At 30.5% G+C, this 26,146-nt stretch overlaps 1 protein-coding gene across 1 annotated transcript in view; it reads left to right on the plus strand.

The window, feature by feature from the left end:
• LOC136985251 (sushi, von Willebrand factor type A, EGF and pentraxin domain-containing protein 1-like) overlaps positions 1-26,146 on the plus strand; it is a 170,256-nt gene that overhangs the window by 18,904 nt on the left and 125,206 nt on the right. Inside the window, 6 exon segments of the mRNA XM_067282503.1 lie at positions 540-698; positions 833-1,069; positions 6,100-6,279; positions 12,017-12,110; positions 18,227-18,354; positions 24,071-24,325. Coding sequence (XP_067138604.1) covers positions 540-698; positions 833-1,069; positions 6,100-6,279; positions 12,017-12,110; positions 18,227-18,354; positions 24,071-24,325 — 1,053 coding nt within the window.

Raw genomic sequence — 26,146 nt, forward strand, 5'->3', positions numbered from 1 at the left:
AACCAATAACCAGCCTGGTTATTGGTTTCTGATGTGAGTACTGTTTTTAAACAATCCGATGTGGTGAGTGAATATGTTGACTGTACATGACAAGAATATCAAAGGCCACAATACTAAACACATTAGTATGGCAGTCTTCTGTAAACTACATTGTCAGAAAATTCTTAAACACAAATACATACACAAACAGCACATTTGTTTTCTGTAGTTATGCCTTTGATCTAGCAGGTAGCACAACGCACTGGTATTTATGCTATATACAATACACTCCATCAACACCATAATAATAAGTCTCTGCTTAGTATAAGACCTATCTTTCATATCTAGTTATACTACAAAAATATATAATACATAATAATACATTAATACAACATAAGGTTGACTCATTTGTAATGCAAAGGAAATTTTAGACTAAATCTTTCATGCTATATCAGGTCTACAGTGTAGTATAAAAAACAAATTAATTTTCCAACAATTATTTTCTTTGAAGTTTACATGCTGTGAATAATTTTATTTTTATTATTATTGTTTAATTTTAGCATGTCCTAAAGGTTCTTACTCCGATAAGCCAAGTAAAAGAGATTGTAATGCATGTCCTATTAATTCAACAACAAGTAAAGAAGGAAGCAAAAGTATCAAAGACTGTTTCTGTCTTCTTGGACATGAAGGAAATCCAGAAAATAACTCTGCTTGTAAACGTAATTAAAAGTTTATTTATCATATAATATTGATTTTTATGGAAATTTAAAAATATATTTTTTATTTTTAATTAAATAATTTTATTAAATATATAAATATTAATTAAAGAAAATTATATGAATTATTTATTTAGCTGTGCAATGTGCAAAGCTTACAGTTCCTGAAGGTGGATCTTTAATACCTCCAAATAAATGTGGAAATACATTTAATAGTTCATGTACATTTAAATGTAAAGAAGGATATTGTCCATATTCATGTGAAAGAAATATTAGTTTAGAAAATAATGAACGTCCTTGGGATATTGAACCAGAAGAACCTAGAAAATGTTTGGAAACAAGGAATTGGTCTGGAGTAGAATTTTATTGTGAAAGTAAGTAAATATTTTTAATATATATTTTATACATTAAAAACATTCTCAACTAATGTCACAGTTCTACAATGAGGGCCACAGTTGCTCAATTAATAAAAAATTCAGTTAAAATGGAGAATCAAAAATACATACAGACATAATTACTTAAAAAATTCATGTAACAAAAAATATGTATGTAATATATAATAATTTAGTTAAAAATACATACAAGTAAGTTGTGAACTCTCTTGATACAGTGATCATCTAATATAGTGAATTTCATTAATCCATTCAAACTTGCCATTCTTTATTTATAAAAACTTATATATGTATATAATGAATCTTGATACAGTGTGTCGAGAAAAATCACTAGTCCTTTACACTTCAGTTATTATTTTTATTTATACCATATTTAAAATCATAGTCTATAAAAAAGCTTCATCTTCAAATACTTATGGGAAGCATGATAAAATTATATTATTATTTTAATAAGTAGAAACAGGGCTGGTTCTGGTAGATGTGCAATGCAAGCAAGTGTGCATGCATTAGTGCACTTTAAAAAATAAAATTCAAATATAATTTAATATTATTTTAATACAGGGGTCAGCATTGAAATAGATTGATGTTTGCATGATGACTGATGATATAGCTGTGAAGTTTATGGATATAAATAAATACATGTTAAGTGTTTTGCATTAGAAAACTTAAAAGTGCAAGCAACAGGTGATGGGGGAATCATCCATTGAACCAGAAAAATTCAACAGTGGGAAGTCCATAACCTCTTTGATTGTTTCATGTTTTAAATTATGTGAAAAGCATATAACCTTGGAGTTTGCAATCTTTAAAAGTTAATATAATAATAAGATGTTTACAAATTCCAAGCTTCATTTAAGTTTAAGATTACATTAACATAGCTCATTGTGAATGGTTGCATTAAATAACAAGGCTTTACGTTTATGCTTAATTTTCATTGTGATTAGGCCTTCATTTCCATACTGTTAATCTTAAAGCAATACTTACATGATTATTTTAATTTTTGATGTAACCGAAAGGATTTTAAATAAAGATATGCATGAACATTATTAATTTATTTATGAACATTATTATATTAAATATGTATATGTTGTATTTACTGTTTACACTAAATAAAAATTTTTTAAAATTAATTTCATTTTAATTTGCAAATTCTTTTTTATGGTGACTCTGAAATGTAACTTTGAACAAAGGACACCTGTTACATATGGGACAGCTTGATTTGAATAAAATTAAAATAAACATAACAAATTTTTTTACACCTGTCAACTATATGAAACTGTCATAAAACATACCAGTAGGCTCTCATGGATGTGTTAGGTTATTGTGATCAGTAGTGATAGGGGTGGCCAAATATCTGTAGCATGCAAGTGGCTAACAGTTCAAAACTTGCTCTTAGTACAAATGTGAGTGAAATTATATTGTCACTTCTAGTCAATGGCAAATATTTAAATCTATGATTTATACTGTATTTTAAAAACATAAAAAGTTTGCCTATTCACTTTAATTGCTACATGCAAGTCATATAATTCTTAGTACTGACATTTATTTGGTAGTTAAACAAATGCTATTTACCTATCTAAGAGGATTTTTCTCTATGATCAATATTTCTAATTGTTTCGTAAGAAAGTATAACTTCCTCTAAATGCTACAATATAACTCTGATTTACAAAGGTATCTTGTTTATTAAGACTTCTCATAAATAAATATCTTGTAAACAAGAATGATTTTATCCACTGATTTCTTATATTTGAAATTTGCACCTCATTTTTGTTGATTATATTTGACAAAAAGGACCCAAATCCTGTTAAATGGAAATGAAAAAGATCTTTATTATTAAAGGAATAAACTACACCTTTGTCTATGATGATTTTTTCTGCTTCAACACACATATATGGTGCTCCAGTCAAGCTACTTTCACATGATACATATTATTGGGCTGCAATTTGAAAAAATTGTAGACCTATTAATTCCTACTGTTGTCCTTCTGTCTGTCTTTTCTTAATCTTGAGAACAAAGTTAGATAGATGAACTTTGAGACCAGATATGAGAAACTTATGGACAGGAGGTCCTGATTAACTATATACAAACCAGAAGTGACATGATATTTTAATTCAAAACTTTTCCATTGAAAGGAGTTAGTTATATGATCTCAATTGATAAAGGAATAGTTAGCACAACTCAATTGTGCTAACTATTCAGTTGTGCTAACTATTCCTTTTAGTTAATTCCTTTCCTTTTTAAAGGAAAAGTAAGATGTACAGGGGCAAAACAATACTAATTTGAGATGGCAAGCATATATTTTAAATTAAATAAATTAAAAATATAAGATTAAAAATTGCAGCCCAGCATTGTGAAAATATTACAATAAATAATTACTCGTTATTATTAATTTTTTTCCCTTAGAAGTACTAATATCTGATTGACATACTGATTTCTGGCATAACCAGTCATCCTACTCATGTTCTCCAAAAAACATAAAAATGAAATATAACACATGTTTAACCTATTAACTAATGATTTCAAATGAAATAAAATAAATGAAAGTGTCAATTAAGTTATTTACTGATTCATGAAAAGAACACAAAATGATTTAAAAAAATAAGTTATCAGACATTTCTTTATTTTATGTTAAAGATATGAAAGTTAGTTATGACAATAACTGAGCAAAAAACTAGTGAAATAGAGTAAAATAATTTTATAATTAATGAAATTTTAATGTCTGATAAAAGGTTTGTGATGTGCAGTTTAGTAGATTTTATCTCTACAAATGCATTAGTATTGAAGGCCCACCAGTGGCCAAGTGGTCTTCGTTCCCTGAACACTTGGAGCTCGGTCATGGGTTCATGCCTCACTTGGATGCACTGGCCACGTGGAGTTTTCTGGGTTTTCTCCACATCTGTAACACCTAAATAGGAGCTAGTTTTCCTTAAAAAGACCTCCGGGAAGGCACCCCCTAAGCAGATCACCCAAGTGTTGCGTTACCATAACTAAACAAACAAACATCAGTATTGAATGGCACTACTACTAATGAATGGCTAAGGAAATTAAGATACCAGTATCAGCATATTGCTCTTGTGGACCTGAAATCAAATCTGGATGAGCCAGCCCAAGAATTTTTATGGATGGTCTGTATATACCAGATCCAACCTTCAGCACTGAGCCATCCATAGTGGGCCTAAGAAAAAGGCCCTCTTAGTGCCCACAGAGTGGAAAGTAACAAAAATTAAAAATGAGGTAGACATTTGTGTTGTTATTTTCTCGTGTTTGAAAAGTTGGAAAAATAAGAAAAACAGAATTAAACCATTTTCTAATTTTAAGATGCATTTCTATATTTATTTTTTGGGAATCCATCTGGCTACAAACAATACAATTCCTTACATATGTCCACATATTAATTTATAATATATTAGTAGTATAATGTAATATTACATAATGAGTACATGTATACTATATTAGTATATATACATATACCAGTATATGTTTAGTGGAGTGTCCAGTAATGTATCCAGGGATTTTGAGAGTAGGATTGCTTCTCAAAGTTGAAAATAAACTGTTTGAATGTTTAATTAACAAGCATTTTGTGTTATTTTTTCACTTTATAGTTAATATTACAAACATATGACTCTATTTATTTTTAATAATAATTAAAATAAATAAATATATTATATATATATTTGTAACATATCCAAATATCTAAATCAAACTCTAACAAATATCTGTTAGGTTATATATGAAACAAATATTTTTGGTGGTCTAAGCCAGTGGTGCGCAAACTATTTTCATTTCCAACCTCCCATTTTGTGTAAAATTTTGTTGTGACTCCTGGATAGACAGTAGACATTTTTCTAATTGTCAACATAGTTAAAGTGAAATTTTTTTCTGGAATTTGCACTAATGTTTCTGCCTTATTAGAGGTCTGAATAAAAAACAATTTTATGAAACAATGGTTTTATTTAAGCATATGGGTATAAATATTTATTTAATGACAACTTCTTTTAAAAAAACTTTACATCATAAGAATTCAATGTGAGGTATGCACTTGCAAAGAACTCATGATTGCTTCTATGTTTGGATTTGTATTGGAAATTGCAAGCCGTAAGTCATCCTGTCTGTATTAGGTATTAATACAGACAATTGTTTTCGTAAAAATATAGATCTATTTTTAAAAATTTATAACTTTATTTCACTATTTTACTGGTACATGATACCTGTTGAAGAAAATCCTTATATTTTTTAGTGTCAAATAAATTTCCTTGAATTTGGTGACCCCAAAAATTCTCTTGCGACTCCTCTGGGAATTGCGACCCATGGTTTGCGCACCATTAGTCTAAACCTCCATTTATCAGATTATTTTTATTTTTTGAACTTAGAACGTCTCAAAAAGAATGATTTTTTTTCTTTTAAAATTTTGAACATCACATGTGTTGGAAACATGTAAATATTAGATATATTAGTAGATGTTTCACTCCAATTGGTCAGTTGTGGTTATTGCACACTATATCCCGGATTTTTATTAAGGTATAGAGAGCCTTGATGGAAGATATTACTATATCTAGTTCCAGTGTGGTATTAAATTTTAATACAGAACTGATTCCAACTTCAGCAACGGAGTAAAATCTACATTTTCTTAAACCTGTTATCGGCGTGTAACGCATATATATATTTGTAACATATCCAAATATCCAAATCGTTAGCACGACTCAATTGTTGACAATAAGATATACAGCAGGTGACAAACATTTTCAAACTATCACATAGTTCTTCCTCAGGTAAAATGAAATGCTTCTGAATGGAGTGAACACTCTGTTCAGAATTATTCCTAAGCTAGTTGACCTGAAGAAGAACTACGTGATAGTTTGAAAATGTTTGTCACCCGCTGTATATCTTATATGCATTACGTGCTGGTAACAGGTTTAAGAAAGTGTAGAAATTAAATTTTAAAATAAATATATTGCTTAATGTTATTAATTATATAATTTATTTTTCTAATTTATTAAATACTAAAATTTTTACAGAAATTAAATGTTCAGCTTTAAACTTTCCAAAAGATGGTAGTCATAATTGTTCTCAATCAGATTTTGGATTTGGAACGGTCTGTCAAATGAAATGTGACGAAGGCTATGTATTGCATGGTTCTGTTAATAGGCAATGTCAAAGCAATGGTAAATGGGATGGAAAAGATACAACTTGCAAAGGTAAATTACATGTAAATTACTTGTTTTGTGAATTAAATTATTAAAAAATATATAAATTTTGACTAAAAATATATAATTATTTTTTTTAAGTTAAAAACTTTATTTTTTAAAATTCCTAATAGTTCATATATCAAGTATTATTTGTATTGTTTATATAATTATTTATTATTATATAATATTAATTTTTGAATACTTTGAATAGAAATATACGACAAATATTTATTGCATGTATTCAGAACTAAATGTTTAAATTTAGTTATTTATAAATAGAAAAGAAAAAAATATTATATGGTAGCTAGCAAATTTCAAAAATAATGATAACTTCACAGAGCAGCAGTTAATTAACTGGAATAGATTGAATCTAGAAAAAAAAAACTGCATCAGCCAAAGTTACCAGAGAATACTTTATAGTTTTTTTGCTTAAACTGTTAATCTTTCTTTTTTGATAAGAAAATCCTAAGATTTGAGTAGTGACATTATTTATCTGTAATGTTGTTATTGATGAATCTAACATTGAATGGAATAAGCAATAATTATGCAAAAATGTAATTAATGTAGTGATCGCAAGATCATGAACCAAAAAATACAAATTTTCTACCGTATTAAATTTTCGACAGAGGTTAATCAATTTTTTCACTTTTAATGCAAAACAATATGTGGAATTTACTTACTCGGCTTGACATTTTTTTATTTTGTTGACTCTTCTGTTCTGTGGCCACTAAGAGAGATTTCCATACATATCATGGATTTGGCCAGGCCCCACAATGGGATGTCTATGGGCCAATGCAATAAAGGCATCAACCAATTGGCTGATGCCTTAATTTCATTGGCCATAAATCTTTTATAGAAAGATCATTGCTACCATTGACATACTCAGGCCAAGAATTTCTGAACTTTACTAAGAAAGAAGTGTCAAATAAATAAAAGATGTATATTATTTTCAATGCAGCTTCCTTTTATCATAATACATTTTTCATAATGTGAAATTAACAAATTTATACCATCAGAAAAGAAAAGTACTTTTTGTCTTTGTTCTCAAAATGTTCAAAAACAGCTGCCTTGACTTCATCGTTGTTGAAAACTGATCTTTGCAGATGAAAGTTTAATTTTGAGAACAAATTATAGTCATTTGGGGCTAGGTCAGGACTGTATGGTGGATGAGGAAGTTCAGTGAAGCTACATTCTTTAATGGCAGCCTTCGTGTGAAATACAGCGTGAACAGGTGCATTGTCATGAGAGCTACACATCTTTTGAAAGTTTCTCCTTCCTTTTTTCTTTTATGGCATACTGGAGTCTTATGGTCAGGTTGGCATAATATTCAACATTCACTGTAGAATTTCTCTCTTCAAAGTCTATCAATAAAATGCCATTGTGATCCCAGAAAATTGTTGCCAAAACCTTTGTTGACTACAACACTTTTGGCTTCTTCAAAACAGATTTCCATGCACAGCACTCTTCTATCATTTCTTTCTTGGACAAAAATTCATGATATAGAACCATGGTCTCATCCCCCATGACAATGGACTGTAGAATTCTTTGCAGAGCTCCAAAAAGTGTTGAGTGCAGTTGACCTGCTGTTGCTTCTGAATTGCAGAAAGAATTTTGGGCACTCAACATGCACTGACCTTATTCATTAACAAATGTTCATGAAGAATTTGAAGAATCATTGTTTTGACAAGTTCAATCTTGCAGAAATTTCTTTCCTCTTCAAATGTCAATTGGAAAGTGCTTCATCCTTGACAAGTGTGACACTTTCTTCAGTGATTGCTGTGGCTGGGCGTCTGCTACATGAATTATCAGTGGCGTGCCTTGACATTTGATGATAGGGAAGCTGTGTGTCTGTAAGAAGCCGACTTACAGGGGCAATCAATTAATTGCGCATCAGGGCCCATTCGTATTCGTTTGTTTGATAAGCCAGTAAAAACCGTATACTTCTTTAAATGTATTTTTAATAGATTATCCGACGTACTTAATAAATAAGAAAGTTCAATATAATTACCTCCGTTATTAGATTCAATAAATTCCCTACGCCCTCTAAATGCCAATTCTTGCTTTGAGAAAAAACATACAACATCTATTAATTTAGATATATCTATTAATTGTAATTATCTCGTTATAATTTTCAATATTTATTTTATATTGTCTACCAATGTTAAATTCTATTCCACTTTGATTTCCAAATTGCTTCACTTTTACGAAAGAATCGTCATTCGTCATAAATTTTATCGTCAAAATATCGAAATTTTTTTGTTGACGTATTTATATTTAGGCATTGGTCTTTCTCTTTTAATAATGTTTTCTTTTTCATTATATGGTCTTGAACCAAAACTTTTTTAAAATAAATTTTTGAATTACTAGCCACGATATAAGGGCTAAAATTAAAATTATAAAAAAAAAACTTACTTAGTAAAACAAAATGTGTGATGAATATACATGCTTAGTAAAAAAAATTCTTCAATTGTATGAATATACTTTTAAAGAAACTTATAATTAAATATAACTTTGTGAAGAAACGTACATAAAAATAACAAAATATTCTTTACTTTTTAAATCTTAAAACAATCCACTTAGTGAAATAGCTCCCTACGAGTGGCTAATGAATGAAATCAGAGACAGTCCAGGTAGGCGTGTGCGTGCCAAATTTCGAGGGTGCCAATACCGGTCAATGTCAAATGCCTCTTTTGTCGCATTACTAGTATATCTCAAAGGACGCGACAGGGTTGTTGTAGATTTTAAACATTTCTCACCATAGCTGTAAAAATCTAACTATGTTAAACTTAACAGATTGTTTGTCGTTCGTTTTCTAACTAATTCGTTTTAGGACCAAATGTTCACGGAAATTTCTAAAATTTACAACTTTTCGGTCACTCTAATTGAACTGGAAAAATTTCTGTCTTTATTACATCTAATATTACAATGAGATCAGACCCCACTGTACTCGGCAAGAGATTGGTTCAGTTAAGCTTCTGTTTAAGTAAAATTTCGGCTCTTTCATCAGGGTTTTATTTATGTTTCTAATTCCCTAATCGCTTAATTATTTAACTACTACTTAAGTAGAAATAAGTCGAAACCGGTTACTTTGTACCTGAATATCTGTAGTCTTGGGAAAGAAGTGGAAAGAAATTTTTATGACAACTGATACATAAATCGTAAATTTAAGGAAAATAAATTTTAGAGCTTTTTTTGTACCATTGTACGTCTCATTCATTAAATTTGGTTGTAAATGATGCTGCCAAAGTAACAGTTAATTTTTTAACACTGTACTAGAATTGTACACGTTTTTTCTGCATCCCCTTAGAGATGGGACATACTAAATCGTAATATCACCGGTTTAACATTGAAATCCGTAAGTAATATGAGATGGGAGAGCGGAATAAATGCAGAATAAATATATCAAATATTTTAATGGATTTTTTTTTAAACTCATGTCAACTATACAGAACTATCATAAAAACATGCCAGTAAATTCCTATCGGTTTGGTTAAGTTATAAATCTAGTCTAGAGTGAGCAACCATTTTTATAACATGGGCCAGAATAAATTTTACGGTTTTTCCGCGGGCCGTAGTAGTCAATTGACGCCTTCTTGTGACTTGTAATTTTTTTAGTCTGCAAATATGAAATAAATAAATAAAAAGTTAATTACTACATTTATTTCTCTTATCGTTTTCGAAAATTACAAAGAATTGGAAAAATAACTATTAATTAGTTATTTTTCCAATTTAATGATCTATTAAAGATCTCGCGGGCCGGATAGAAACTTTTCGCGAGCCGTAGCTGGCCCGCGGGCCGGGGGTTGTCTGCCGTTGATCTAGTCTGCTCGTGATTCACATAATCGGGCGAGGGTGGCAGAATATCTAGCAGGCAGCTAACAGCCCACAACCGCTCCAGGATATAAAGTCGGACTCTTTACGCATGTGTTGCTTCTACCAGCTAAACCGTGACGTTGGTGCTCTGTAAAGCACATGTGCCAATGCCTATAATCTGGCTGCTTGGAAGTTGACAGGCAGGCGGCTAACAGCCCACAACCACTCCAGGATATAAAGTCGGACTTTTGACGCGTGTGTCGCTTCTACCAGCTAAACTGGGTGAGGTTGGTGCACTATAAACCGCATGTGCTAATGCCTATATAATCTGGCTGATTAGAAACTGACACGGTTTCGACATTCCTTCCGCCACTGAATTATTCGAATATACAATAGCAAGCTTATTTTTTTCACATGTAGTATAGAAATTTGTAAAAGATACATAATGCAGTTATAATAAAATATTAATTTTAATTAATTCAAAGTACTTTAAAATATGAAAATTTATATTTTATAAAATACAAGGGAAGGTCATTGGAAGGTGGAAGTGGCGCTTCCATCGCTTCCAATGACGGCACGCCACTGTGAATTATTGATGAGAAATTTTTTCCGAGTTTAAAATGTTATGCCTATTAATTTACCAATGAAGAAGGAGCATGACCATACACACATTATAAAGGCATTTAAGAATTTTCAATGCTTCCGATCTTCTTTGTCAAGAACTTTATCATTGCACAATACTTAAAATTTGACATTGCATACAGGTTATGTTAAGTCAGATTATCTGACATGTGGGAATGAAAATATTAAAGTGCGGTGGGGTTCCCCAATGTATATATGTAGGTTTTATTATGTAAGTTGTTAATTTATATGTCTTTCCTTCACCTATCTAACTAACGCTCATCATTTTTCCCTTTTCAACTCTTTTAACTACTAAGTGTTTGTTTCTGCTGAGTTTTGTGCTGGAAGGGGCAATGACCAATGTCACGGGGTAGGGGGATGATTTTTGTTCATTCTTTGAGAAGCATGTGGCGAGAGAGGAGAGGGGTTGTGAGAAAGAAGATATGCATAGTGAATACACAGGAGAATAGTGCTTAAATTTGGTGACTTTAAGAAGTGAAGAAAGGACTGAGTTTACATTAATATCTCAACTGTTGAGCTTCACAATGTTACCACACATTGTTCTGTGCATGTGCAAAGTAGGTCAAGCCAAGAACTTTTGGACCTGTATTTTGAGTAACAGTTGATTTTTTTTAAAACACTTTCTGCCCTGTAGGCACTAAGAGGACTTGTTTAATCCAGGCCATTTTGGACCGGGCCAAACCCATTATGGGTTTGGCCTGGTCCAAAATGGAATGGCTGTATGGTAAGGGATAGGGTCCCTTGGACCACCACAGAAAAATTCCTGGTCTTTTTGAACAATCAGAATTCAATCTCAAGTCCCTCCAAGTGGTAGGCTGTCACTTCTTTCACTCAGCCATTCAGCTGATGGCTAGACATTAATATAAAATTGGTTTAACTCAGTAAAACATTGTTTCAAATATCTGCTATATGATTCCCCAAGAAAAAGATGGCTTTTTTTTTTTAATCAAAATCTGTATAGTTATTACTTATACTTTTGATACTTATTTGAAGTAAAACCTCCAAAATTACATATTTCATTTTCCTCAGTTTCACTTTTTAAAATAATTGCTTCTGCAATGATAAGCAATGAAAGTGAAATGGTGACAACAGATATGTAGTAGTGTTCTCAATATCATTTGGCAGGTATGAGATGTATGCTAGTGAGAGTTATATGAAAGCTTTTATTTTACTTTTATTAATTCTTTAAACTTGCAAGTAGTCCACATGAAAATATCAGTTTTTGATATTTTTATAATTTGATAAGCATTCAATTTAGAAAATTAATATGTTTTGTTTTACTTTTTTAAAGCTGTTCAGTGTCCTGTTTTGAAAACCAATAAGCTTCTTCGAGTAAAGCCAAAGTCATGTTTTATGGATAAAAGTCAACTTAATACTGTCTGTCGGTAAATAAAACAATTTTTTCTCTAAATTAAGCATTATATTTAAAGTAAACTTTTCTTATTTAAATGTAAAGTAATATACTATTTTAAATGGCATTAAATTGTTAAATACTTTTGGAAAATTACTTTTTATCATCAGAACATTTTATAAAATTCTAATTCATGATTTATTAACTTAAAAAGGTATAAAATACCAGTTAGATAGATAAAATTAGAAAAGTTGAATTATTAATAATCAAGTCTATAAAACAAGAATTAAGTGCAGACTAATAGACAATAAACTTATTTTGTTTGTTGTCTATTATTCTGGCTGTTAATAACCTAATGTTTTTTGATGTTTTAACATAATTTGAATTCAACTTAAGAATTTAAATTAACCAAATTAAATACTTTAGGGAAATTTATTTTTTGCAACAATGTTAATAATGAAATAAAAATATATTAATTATATGACCTAATAATAAAAACTAAAATTTAATAAATTGATAATTGTCAAAAACTGAAAGATTTAAATTCTTTACTGTTGCTTATTTAATATGGCATCTTATATTCTTTCTTGCTTACAATAAAAAGATATTTAAAAAACTTATTTGTTTACAAAGAGTAAAGCTGTCTTTCCCCAGAAAAATTTTACTGGGGAAAGACAGAAATGTGAACACTAATTGGAAATGAGTAAAATTTTGAACTTGAAAAGTAAATATATATATATATACAGTAGAGCATCAGTTATCCGACTTAATTAGGGACTGGGGTTGGTCGGATAACCGAAAAGTATGAAAAAATATATTATTAGTATAGTGTATTAGGCCTGGTTTAAATACTAACTTCCCTTTCATGGTCAAGCCAGTGCTGCCAGCTAAAACACGCAAAAATTTAACAAAAATAATATTAAAGTAGCCAAGACATAGCCAAATATTGTAGCGCCACGTCACTAGCAGACAATTGAATTTGCCGACTAGAACGCGGTCGGTTAACCGATAAGTCGGTTAATTGGGGGTCGGATAATCGATTTCTACTGTATGTATATGTATTTACTTTTCATGTTTGTTTTGCAGATTCTTTTTTTACAGTTTTGATATCAATCTTTGTATTTTACTGCTGATAATATAAACTTATAAATATCTATTCTCTGTTCTATAAGCATATTTTTCTCACTTTTTTAAATAAATCAAACTGTAATTTTTCTTTTTTTTGTCATTTGCATTTATTTAACTTAACTTGTAGACAGGAAGAAAGTAATTTGTATATTTCTAAACATACAATTATGAATATGCTTGATAATTAATATTTCAATAATTTTTAGATAATTATATTTAGTTTAACTGAAAATGATATATTTTATTTATAAATAGATTTCAATTTATATTTCTAATATCTGCATAAGTTACAACTTAAATTATTTATAATCAAACTCAGTTATGATGGAAAGGATAATCATGTATATTTAATATCTTTTTACAGAAAGAACATGTTTTTTCTGTAATGGTTTAATTACTTTAAATTTATTGTCTGTTGTCATATTAATTCACTAAAATCTAAGTTCCAAAAGAATTGTTATTTTATTTTGTTGACTGATGATAATTTTCTTTTATCTTTTAAAAAATGACAACATATACTTGCAACAGATGAGGAAGGTATCTTTCACAAACATAATTTTGTAAAAGTTTTATTATCACTAGTAACTTTTTGTTTAATCTCATTACAAAAAAAGGTTAGAAATATATGGAATTTACAATATTACTGTTTTGGTTGGTATATCCTGATTCAACAATAGATCATGGTTACAAAAAAATTTATGCATAATACACTATGTTAATATAAAAAAGGTGTAGCAGTTGGAAAGTGAAAAAAAGAAGGATATAAAGAAAGAAAAATAATTACTGGTGTAGTACACTGTTCAATAGCCAAGAAATAATGGTTTTACATGAACAATGAAATACTTAGGGCAAGTCAGTTTCCAGGCTTGGATTTCAGAAATGGGCAAAAATAACATGAATGGATTAGTTCACAAAAATGGTTAGAGTAAAAAAAATCCAAAATAATTTACTGTATCAGTAATGAAATAAAATTTATTACAAATGAAAAACTTTTTACAGGAAATTAGTAAAAACCCATAAAAATGTGTTAACGATAAGACACAGAAAGTATAAAATTCAGAACTGTAATTAATTCAGATCGAAACTAAAATAAACATTCACAAAACTTTTCCAACAATTGGGGAGTTAACTCTAAGTTAAAATTTAACTCTCCACAAAAACTGACAAAGTAAAGCAGAACTTGATTAATAATAACAAAAGAGAATTCTTGCTATCTAAACTGCCTAACTGTCACACCAAAAAAACCATCAGGAAATCCTTTTCGTCACTTGCTTTGGAACTTTCTTTACTTGTGCTCAGAAGCTTCACCTCATCTTCTTTATTGTTGCCAGGGTTTTTATATGCCTTGGTGTGATGTCACAATTAGCTATGCCACTCTTATTCACAAAATAAATGTCTTCTACTATTAACACTGTAGTGAGTAATACAATGTCACAACAAAAACCTTTTAACAGTGTTGTATTTGACAGAAAACCAACTAATTTTTTCAGCCTCCACCAAGGCCTTCTTCAGGTTGAGAACTAAATGCCATCCCCCCTCAGACTGCCAGAACAATGCTGCCTGAGATATAAACATAATATGTGTGGTATTTCACCCCTCTGTTTGGCTCCGTTCGAATTCCTCGAACAGGTACCTCCACGTATGCATGATCATCTCCCCGTCTTTAAAGTTGATGCAGGTGCCGTCAATGTTGGCTTTATATATCTTCCAGGCCTCCAGGTGCTGTATGTGATCATTTTGAAATGCCTGCCAGATTAATTTAGTGTTCTGGAAGTACGCCCGAATTTCCGGGTCAGTAACGTACGTCGCCAGGGCGGTGGTGTGCCTGTTGTTTTTAAGGTCAGCCTGATGCTCCCGTAACCATTTTTGAATTGACCACACAGTTGCACCAATATAAACTAAATCCCGAACCTATTGTCTGTGATGGGGACGGAATAAACTTCAGGGGCCCTGCCAAGATTTATCTCATCCTTAGCGTTGCGTAGCAGCTCGTAAATCATGCCTGTTCTCCTGTACACGATCCTCATGCAACTGTGTCTAGCAATTTCCCTGTACAGGAGGTCTAGATGCTGACAGAAACAGACAACTGTGCGCCTGCTGTCCGTAATAGGATGTTGGGTGCCGAGCCCGAATACAACACTGTTAAAAGGTTTTTGTTGTGATGTTGTATCACTCTTATTCATTTACATACTTATGCACTAACAATTATTTTCTTTCTTTGAACCTCTTCGTCATTTGGTACCAGAAATCTTAAGGTTGAAGAGGATGTATTTAATCTTATATGTACCAGTAATCATTAGTGAAGATTGCTTTCTTTGCAATCTTTTGGTTATACTAGTCTTTTCAATCTTTCCAAAAAATTTCTCTGATTTTTTAAAATTAGTAACAAAAGGATTAAGAAACAATTCTTTAACTCCACTCAGAGATCACTTAATCTGAGATTTCTTGTTAGATTGGCAATGTTGGCATTAGAAGTGTGAGTCATGTGAACAGTAAGAATTTTATTTTAGAATTTTAGATTTTTTTGTCTAGAGTGTACAGAGTTTTTCATTCTTTAAACAAAATAAGATGTCCCCAAAATAAATAATGATATGTGAGAAAGTTTTTTCTAGCTTAGAGAGTTCCCTATGCATGACTAATGAAAACATATTCAATAATGTAAATGCTCTACAACTCCAATGAAAGAACCAAAACTTTATTTCACCATTCTTAAGTTCAGTTCAAAACTCACAACTATCACAATATATATCTTAATTCTCTATCTCTCTCCCACACCCACTGTTTGTGACACATATGTGACCAGAGAGTCGGCACTTCCTTGATGCCCTGTCAGGACTGACACTACTGTGTTAGAGAATACAGAATTTGCGATGGTGATTCATTCACACGCAAGCGGTCACATTTGTAGATGGTTGGATTTGGAATAGAGACAGTCTGAGAGACACTGTATCTGGAGACAAAAAGTACACTCAACCACTAAAATTCTGAATATTTACCCATTTTATTGTATAAACTTATTTAGACATATATACATGTTCAAACTTACAGTATAACATTCTTAATTAAATTGGATCCCTAACTGAGAGAGTTTACAATCGAATGCAATGTAGATAGATACCTTATTGGTGGTGGATGCTTCAGTTCCATAGATTAGTACAGTCCGTAGATTTGGTAGATGTTCCTTTCCTGGGGTTTCAAGGATGTCTTCTAGAGTAAGATAATGTCCAACTGATAATCTGATTGATATCCAAAATTAGTGGAAGAACTGTCCAAGAAGGTCAAGGCTGGACTCCGGCGAGATAGCAACTCTTTTTTCCAACAATATAGTGAACCTTTTACCTAACAGGATAGCAAACCTTGACTCTCTGACTTGAGGTGATTGACGAACAATGACTGTCGTTATCAATCCCATTCTTTTAATTGGGGGTCCCTCATCACTGCTCTTGTCCTTTTTGGGAAATTTTAAAGTCTGATCCAATAGCGATTTTTCCATTAGGTTCCTGATGACACATGTTCAAAAGATGTGTTATCTCTGGACAAGGAAGCATGTTCATGGGAAAAATATAATCACATCCTCCAACAATTGCTGGGGAAAATATTAACGGATTTACTTTTAAAAAAAATTATTATTTTTTTTTACTTTAAAAGTAGTAGTAAAAAAAGTAAAAAAAAGAATAATTTTTTTTTTCATTCAAAAGTTTTCATCAAGTCCAGGCTCTCACACATACGACCCAAGGAGAAAGAATACTTTGCCACTCTTCAGGACCTATTTCTCACTATGTCCTTTCTTCTCACTTGCCAAGTGAAAAGTGTCCTTTCTGTCCTATAGGCCTGTGGAAGGGTTTTCCTAGATGTCCTGGGTCCCACCTAGATGTGAAAAGGTTTTCCTGGGTCCCTCTGATGTCACCTGGGCTTGGATTCTACTGCTTGACCTTCCCAACCATGACAAGTCCATTTGGATAGACAAAAGGTCAACAATGAACTAAACCACATGGTCTCAAGATCACATACAACTAAATAAAAACTCCAAAAATAAAAGATAACATTCAGACTTGACTCCTTATACTGGTTGGCCAATACACTTTACAGATACAGCAGAGAGGGTTATGAATATTGCTCATGGAGAAAGTTCCATTCTTAGACTGTTCTCCTCTAATTCCTAAGTTGCTTCATCTTTGTATTGAAAAGCAAAGTCTAATTTTCTTAGGAGATGGTTTCAATAATACTGTCTTCTCCATAGATGATATCTTTTTACTCTCTTTGTTCTTCTTTTCATTCTCCTCTTAAACATGTGTGTCTGCAAGGGCGTCGCCAGCCAATGGGCCAGGGGGGGGCAAGATGATATAAATTGATAGAGGATATGAATTGTATGTAGGTAAAATAAAAACGATTCATAAATTTTAAGAAGCTTAAGAAGATTATTTTAATTAAAACATAATCTTCTTGGGTTTTTCGCGCGGGAATTATAAATCGGGCAATAAATGACTTAGCATTTAAATAATTTTTTTCGCATGTCTAGGGAGGGGCAACTGCCTCTCTGCCCCCCTCTGGCGACGCCCTTGTGTGTCTGTTCACTGTTCATCCTGGCTTTAGTCCAAACTCCTGCTTTTTCTTCTATCCCTATGACCTGCAATGAAATTTCTATATTCCACATGCATGAAGACCAATAATTCACTCCTGTGTATTACCTAGCCAATGGATGTTAAGTCAGCCAAGAAACAAAGAATAAACAGCCTGAAGAAAATGACATTAAGATATGAAATAGAGAGATATGATCAATGGGATGGAGATGAGACAAAGGAAAGGAAATAAACACTTGATCCACAAGTACCACAATTTAATGAACAATTAATATCCAGAAGTAGACTTATTAAAACAACTTTTTTTTTACTATTAGATACTAAATATAGTGTGTTACATTGAATTTTTCAGATAACTAAATTATTTTTAACTGTTCTAGTAATTAAATTTTTTTACTTACTTTTAATTAATAAAGTAATCAACTGTAACTTACTTATATAGATACTTTTGTAAAGAAGGATACAAGTTGGTTACTTTAAAAGATTTTTCAGAAAATCAAGATGTTGGAATCAGAAAATGCTTAACTAATGGAACTTGGTCTAGATCATATGAAAAAATTACTTGTAAAGGTAAGCAGTTTAATGTAGAATGTAATTCTTATTGAATATTCAAATCAAAATTCTTTTTTCTGTTTTAAATAAATATAAAATTACTTAATGGATGACTGTTGAATGCCAGTTAATATGTAAAGAACATCTAACTCACTAACTTAAAACCAGTAGAATTACCATATTTTTATTGAGATTTTTGCTGGTGAGATGAGATTTTTATTCATTTTTCACTTCTCCAAAGACTTAGGCCATCCTATACATGCAAGCAAAGGATTATTTGTGTTTTTGCAATAATTTTTGTGAATTGTGTATCTGCATTTTTTACCAAATGATCACTCTGTGGTTTAAAAACAAAACCATTTTATCTGGATCATTTGAATCATTCTTGTGTGTTGTCAGGACTAAAGATGAGTAGCAATAGGAAAAGCAAAGCTTTTGAATTGAATTCCAAAATTACATGGGAGCCCAATATAAGTTTTAATCCATTCCCATGAAAACAGATGATTATTTGAATATCAGAATTTGGAGAAACTCATAAGTGTAGAAAGTGGATGTAACTGTTAAGAATTGGCAAAATGGTTCCCGATTGTCCAGCTTTACATGAACAAATAATGTTGTTGATTTTACAAAATTTTTCCTTTAAGTTTAAAATTCCCATAATTTTTGTGGGACAATGTGTGTATTTCTGTGCATTTGATAATATTTTATTTGTGATTAAATGAAATAAAATTAAAATTGTATTAATAAATCTAATTTTCTTTATTTTGATCTTTAAAGTCATACCTCATCCTATATGCAAGATCATCTTATATGCAAGTAAATATGGTACTTACTTCTGAAGCAAACATTTTCATCCACTTTCAATGGCCATCTTTATGTTAAACATCAAATTATAAATGCATTTCATACATCATTCAAAACATCACCAATCAGTGAGCAACAACACACAATTTTTAGATTGTTATGTAGATATAATTTGATCTTTAGCCTAGAGATGTCCATTGAAAGTGGATGAAAATGTTTGCTTTACAAGTAAGTAACAATTCTGCTGGTTTTTAGGTTAATGAATTATGTGTTCTGTAAAATTATTTAGGAATTTGACTTATTTTATTTAGATAAATTTCATTTTTAAAATATAATTTTATATTTTAGAAATTAATCTAAACTTATATTACTCTTATTGTAGTGTATATATATATATATATATTTAAATTACAAAATAACTTGTTAAGAGTTAAGCATAAATTTTTTTCTTAGAAAACAAACTTAGATACAAACTATGTTATGCAAGAAATTATAACAATAATTATTATTATTAAATTAACCCCTTCTCAGTCACTGTCACATCCTATACATTCATATGCAGTGATTGCTTTTTTGTAAAATCCATCGCAAGAGAACAAAGCAAGAGCAAATAAGTCCACTCTAATAACCTTAAATAGCTTCGCAAATATATTTATCCACAAACGTTTTCGGTCCCTTAGGACCTTCTTCAGTTGGGATTTAAGTAGAGAGTGACCCTACGAACTAAACTTCTGTAACGGATACATTCCAACCCCCACTCCAGATGTGTACTATAAACAAACATCGCTGCGCATGCATTGGCGGCTATAGCGCCGAGTCCTACATCGCTTGCCACGCCTTCGAAAGTTGTATTTCGTCTTTAAAGTTGATAGAGAGGTCCTGGCAATCCGCTTTAAAGATCTCTAGCGCCTCCAAATACTTAAGGTGGTGTGCCTGCCTGGTTCTCCTTATCAGGGTCGTGCGCTGCAGCCCCGGCGTAATGCCATTTTCACTAGCGTATACAGCTAAGGCCGTATTGGTCTTTTTCTTCTCGATATCCATTTTATGCTCTCGGATGCGTTGCCCGAGGGATCTTTTTGTGAAGCCGATATATACTAGATCCCTACCGAATCTATGGTCCCTGAGTGGAATCCTATATACCCCCAGCGCCCTTTCAACGTCCACCGAATCCTTCCCGTTCCTAAGCAGGGAGAAGGGCTAGTGAAAACGGCATTACGTCGGGCTGCAGCCCCGACGTAATGCCGTTTTCACTAGCGAAGTGACTCACGATGTGGACTTCACTAGCGTTTTCACCCTGATAAGGAGAACCAGGCAGGCACACCACCTTAAGTATTTGGAGGCGCTAGAGATCTTTAAAGCGGATTGCCAGGACCTCTCTATCAACTTTAAAGACGAAATACAACTTTCGAAGGTGTGGCAAGCGATGTACGACCCGGCGCTATAGCCGCCAATGCATGCGCAGCGATGTTTGTTTATAGTACACATCTGGAGTGGGGGTTGGAATGTATCTGTTACGGGAGTTTAGTTCGTAGGGTCACTCTCTACTTAAATCCCACCTGAAGAAGGTCCTAAGGGACCGAAAACATTTGTGGATAAATATATTTACGAAGCTATTTAAGGTTATTAGAGTGGACTTAATTGCTTTTTTGATTTTGACATATGTATACATCATATATTTATTGTGAAAAATGCTGTAAAAACTTTTATTTTAATGTCTCTGATGCATTCACTGTTGTTAAATGTTTTTTTTTTTTTTTCACTATTTCTACAATAGATGGCATTATGCTACAAAAATTATTTTGTGGTTTTTGGCAGGAAAATTTTGTTTTATTTTGTAATCTGACAGCATCTACATAAATTGTTTTTGGTAGTTTTTTTTCAAACAAATAATCAAAATTATTTTATTTATAAATATTATTAATAATTATTAAATAAACAATAAATATCATAAACTCTTTATAGGTTGGAGTTTCTGTACGTAACACACTTGTATTTAGAACCCTTGTTTAACTCCAATAAGTCCTTTTTGTAGAAAACGTTAGTCCATTTACTACCAAAAGGACTTATTGGAGTTAAACAAAAGGTCTAAAATACAAGTGTGTTATAAACAATAAAATAATTTTATTTTTAGAAACAAAAACACATGAGAATTAATTTTTGCATATTTTTTCATAAAAAAAATTATACATCAAATATCAATGATAAAAAAATTGACATTTTTGGATTGTCATCCCGAAAAAAATATTTTTATGTTGTAAAATCAGCTAAATGTATTTCCATTGTAATTAATGCAATATAAATATTTTATTATACAGGATACAAATTTACAATAAACACCATTTGAAAGCTTAATAAATGAAGCTTTTTTATTCAGTGTTGGCTTATTCTTACATTTGATGTAACTGTTATTGTTTTAGTAAACAAAAGACACGAAAACAATTCAGGGAATACTTGTAACCAAAACATTTTTCTTTGTATGAGGGGAAAGTAAGAGAAAATCACAGTGTGTTTGTTCTGTATAAGACATGGTGCAATTAAAATGTGCTAACTTACTTAATTTTTCTTTCTACTGGAATTACTCATTTTATAATAAACACTATAAATGGCAACAAGGATTTACACTTTTTACTGATGTTTACCACATTCATAAGGGCTTTACAATTGCTTTTACCACTGATAAGGAAATTTACTCATGCAGGAAAAACAACTAAACAACTATGCCTGGCAGTGTGACTAATTTATTTTCTCAACAGATAACAAATTAGTCACACTATTCATACAAATTTTTGCAAATTTGAGTCCTATCATTCTATCACTGAACCAATACTGATACCATCTTTTTGATGGAAATAACTTTGATTTATTTTAGAATAATTATTAAAGTATGTAAATTTAAGCAGCTTTTTGATCCGGTATTGTATTACACATCAAATGTTTGTAAGAAAAAACATATTCAATAGATATAAAGAAAAATTTAAAGAAGAAACAAAATATGTTTCTTTTCCTTATAATAGAGAGGTTACAGCCAACATTTTCATCATGAAAACATGAATGTCGGTGCTTTCCTATAAGCCTAGAAGTTTGACAATGGTATTTGGAATGCCATTGTCAAACTTCTAGGCTTACAGCAGGGATGGGCAACCTTTTTCTATGTAAGGGCTGCATTTCAAAACTTTTGAAATGATGCGGGCTGCATACAAGGGAAAGAGAAAAAAATGTCGGTAAATCACAATTATTTATTCATATATAATTATAAATTATCGTAGGTATACTTAATTTAGCTTCTGGAACTGATGTAAATGTAATATATCGGAAATATTTGGTTAAATATTAGTCACTACTAGTTTTAAATTAGTTTTAATGTGTCTGTTAGCCAGTTTCTTGTTTTAATTTTTACTAAATTTATTGCGGAAAAACTATTCACATACATAAGTTGTAGAAAATAACATTTAAATTTTTGCTGCATACTTCCTTAAGCTGGGAAATTGATATATTTATTCATATTTTATGTGAGGTGGGTCACAAAAAATATTACTATGGGCCGTGGGGTGCCCATCCCTGGCTTACAGGATGGCAGCATTGAACATCTGACATTCACATTTTTGCAATAAAAACATTGGCAGCAACCTCTCTATTAAAAACACTTTTGAAAAATTTTTAAAAAATATTCCAAAATTATTCTAATGAATTGGCAGCAAGTTTAAAAAAGAAATTTAAAGAATATTTGTTCACTAAACAAGATAAATTATACAAATCTGGAGTTGTGTAAAGAACGTTGTGTACATGTAAAGATATGGTTTGTTATGTTGGAGAAATGGAAAGAGCATTGAGGATGAGATTCAAAGAGCACAAACTATCAATTTGTTTAAAAAATACACAGTTACCTTGGTTTTTTCATTACAATACAAAAAATTATGCAATTAACAGAAATAATCTTAACGATCAATTTAAATAATAGAATGTAAGTTGATTATATTTGGATGACATCATATATATGGATAAAAATAGAATATTATGTGATGTGGGATGATGATTGTCAGAAATACTAGTGATTGATAGATTTAGGGAAAAAATGAGGGAGTCTGGTTTCTATCATGGATTACATTTTTTTTTTTTTTTGGTAATTTTTTAATTTTGTATCTTAAATAAATGATTGTATTTTGCAAGCTGGTTTATTATTATAATTTTAGAGACTGAAGAGAGATCAACAAGATACCAGACTGAAATGCATATAAATAAAAAGAATATGACAACAAGCTTCTAAGTAATTCTTGATTTTGGGTGATTGTTACAATCAGAAGGATATTGCAAGTTTGCTAAATTGTCTAAAAACCCTGTTTCAAGTTTTTGTCAGAATAATCAATAAAATCTGGCATAAATTGCTATTTTTTAACTTAGTCTTATTAAACAAATTTTCTGGGGTATACCCTGAATAGACTCAGAAAGATTTTCCATATTTGATGGGTCACCGAGAAAAAAACAATTGTACAGAATCAAACAAAATTTTTTACAAATAAGCCTTAAAATGTCAGCTGTCAAAGTATATAATGAAAATGTGGTTTAAAATAAAATTGGCTGGTAAAAATACATCTAATTCCTCTAGTAATAAAAAAATGAAATTACTTTCCAAACAACCCAATAGATAAAATGGAAGGGATCCTAATTCCAATAACTACAACTATATATTAGATTTGACAATTCTTAATAGGATTTCATAACATTTACATGGTATCAATATAAATAACTTATTTGAAAGATAACAAAAGAAATTTTTTACTGCTAAATTTCGAAATTTTAAAATTATTCAATTGTTTTTACATAATAATTTCTTAGTAGATTTAAGAATTTAAATTACTTGATTATCTAAATGTAGCTATTACAATTTATCTTTATAAAATTTAATTAAGTTAATTTTTCAAAATTTTTGCAGATACTATACCTCCTTCTTTGAAGTGTCCTAATGATATTATGAAATTTACGGATAAACATAAACCTACTGGAAAGGTTACTTGGAATCCTCCAATTGTTACTGACAATGTTAAAGTTGCAAGTGTAAAAATTGTTAATCCTCCAAAAGTAAAAAATGAGTCTTATTCTTTTAACATTGGTGATAATATAGTTACATATGTGGCTTCTGATGTATCTGGATTAAATGCAACTTGCTCTTTTCATGTTATCATTAAAGGTAAACTTTATATATATATATAATGTTATTTTTCTCTTTTTATTTAATGCTATATTATATATGTTTATCAGTTTTTGTGTTTAAATTTCTTCCTTTTTGTCATACTTATTTAATAAAACTGACAAATTTGGAAATAATACTAATTATTTTAATTTTATGAGCATTAAAACAACTTCTTATGCAACTTTTTTGAACATGTTGTTCCATACTTTCCATAGGTTTTTTTAAAAATAATTTGTAAATATTGTTCTTTGCATTCCAAGTTCGAATATTACTGGTTTTGGAAACCTGAGGAAGACTGGGGTACAGTCAAAAATGTTAGTTTTCTAATACAAGAGAAACATTCACACGAAGAGGCATTAAGGAACATTAAAATAAATGTTTTATTTTCTTGCGAGCACTTAAAATAAAACATTTATTTTAATGTTCCTTAACGCCTCTTCATGTGAATGTTTCTCTTGTATTAGTAAAATAGTTGGCGTGACATCCACTCGAAGTATTTAATGTTAGTTTTCCATTAATGTATTATTACTGGACTCTCAAGGTTCTCGAGTGTGAAATTTTATGAGCATGCATAATTTTTTTAATTTTTAAATGATTTTGTAGATGATTTATCTTGCTAGCCTAAGTTTTTTATGACCTATTTGACTAACAAGGAACACCACTTAAATGTTCCTTAGTTTTGATGATTCTTATGATGTTGTAATGTATGAAAAACTAAGAGACCTGTTTTTTTTTCTATATTAATAAAAAAATATTTTTAGAATGAGGAATTAACTGTCAAAATTAAGCATGTCTAGCAGTCATTTTATTGTTTTATATAGCAACATTTATCCAGTTTGTATAAAATCAATATGGAAGTACTTATTACAATGAGTAATCAAAAATATTTATCAACATTTAGCGAATTTCTTATGGGGTTCAATTAATTTCATGAATTTTTTAAAAATCCTATAAAAATTCCATAATAAAATTGAATTTTTTAAAAATAAAATATATGTTGAAAAGTACTGCACTTTTGGTAGCATTTCAAAATAACTAAGAATGTAACTAGAAAAAAAGACATTAAAAATAAAATAGAAGAGACAGTAATTTGAGTTTTGTGTAGTGTGTACTTTTTTTAAATATTAAAAGTGCAAAAGTTTAAACACAATGGAATGGAATCATTTTAATGATTATAGCAATGGACATAATACAAAAACGATGCCACTACATTGATTTATATTACCAAACATTTTCAACCTATAATTAATAAAGCTAGATATAATTAATCCCAAAAGTTATGCAGAAAAGTTGGTGAAAGCTTTGTATAAAGTTTGAAAAATTAATATATGTAATTTAAAGAGCATAAAAGGAGAAAAAATAAATTCATAAACCAAGAATGTCACATCAGAAGCTCAGGAAGCAATGAAAGATCAATCATAGACTCAACTTGGCCTGTATAGGCCTGTTATCAATCTCCACAGCCCTAATAGTTAGAGCTAAAGCTTATCATTATTTTAGAAATTGCTTTGTAATGCTCTTAAAAATTTCCTTTTGTGCAAAATGAGTGCATCAAAAACAGCAAAGCTTAACATTACCTTATGAATAAAAATAAAACACTTTTTGTTGTGGCAAAGATAAAAGCTTTTTTATTTTTTAAGGAAGCTTCAGTGTCTGTTGAAACAAAGATAATCTAGAACATCATTACAATGTAATAAATAAATATAATTATATTTGTACTGGTAATTATGAAAGTAAAATATGGGAAAACATTGAATTTATTTCACAAACTATTTTTAAAATTGTACAATTGCATAAAAATGCATATTTTGCAAGAGT

The sequence above is a fragment of the Centruroides vittatus genome, unplaced genomic scaffold, assembly GCF_030686945.1.
Source record: "Centruroides vittatus isolate TY-2023 unplaced genomic scaffold, ASM3068694v2 contig_956, whole genome shotgun sequence".
NCBI classification, from domain to species: Eukaryota; Metazoa; Arthropoda; class Arachnida; order Scorpiones; family Buthidae; genus Centruroides; species Centruroides vittatus.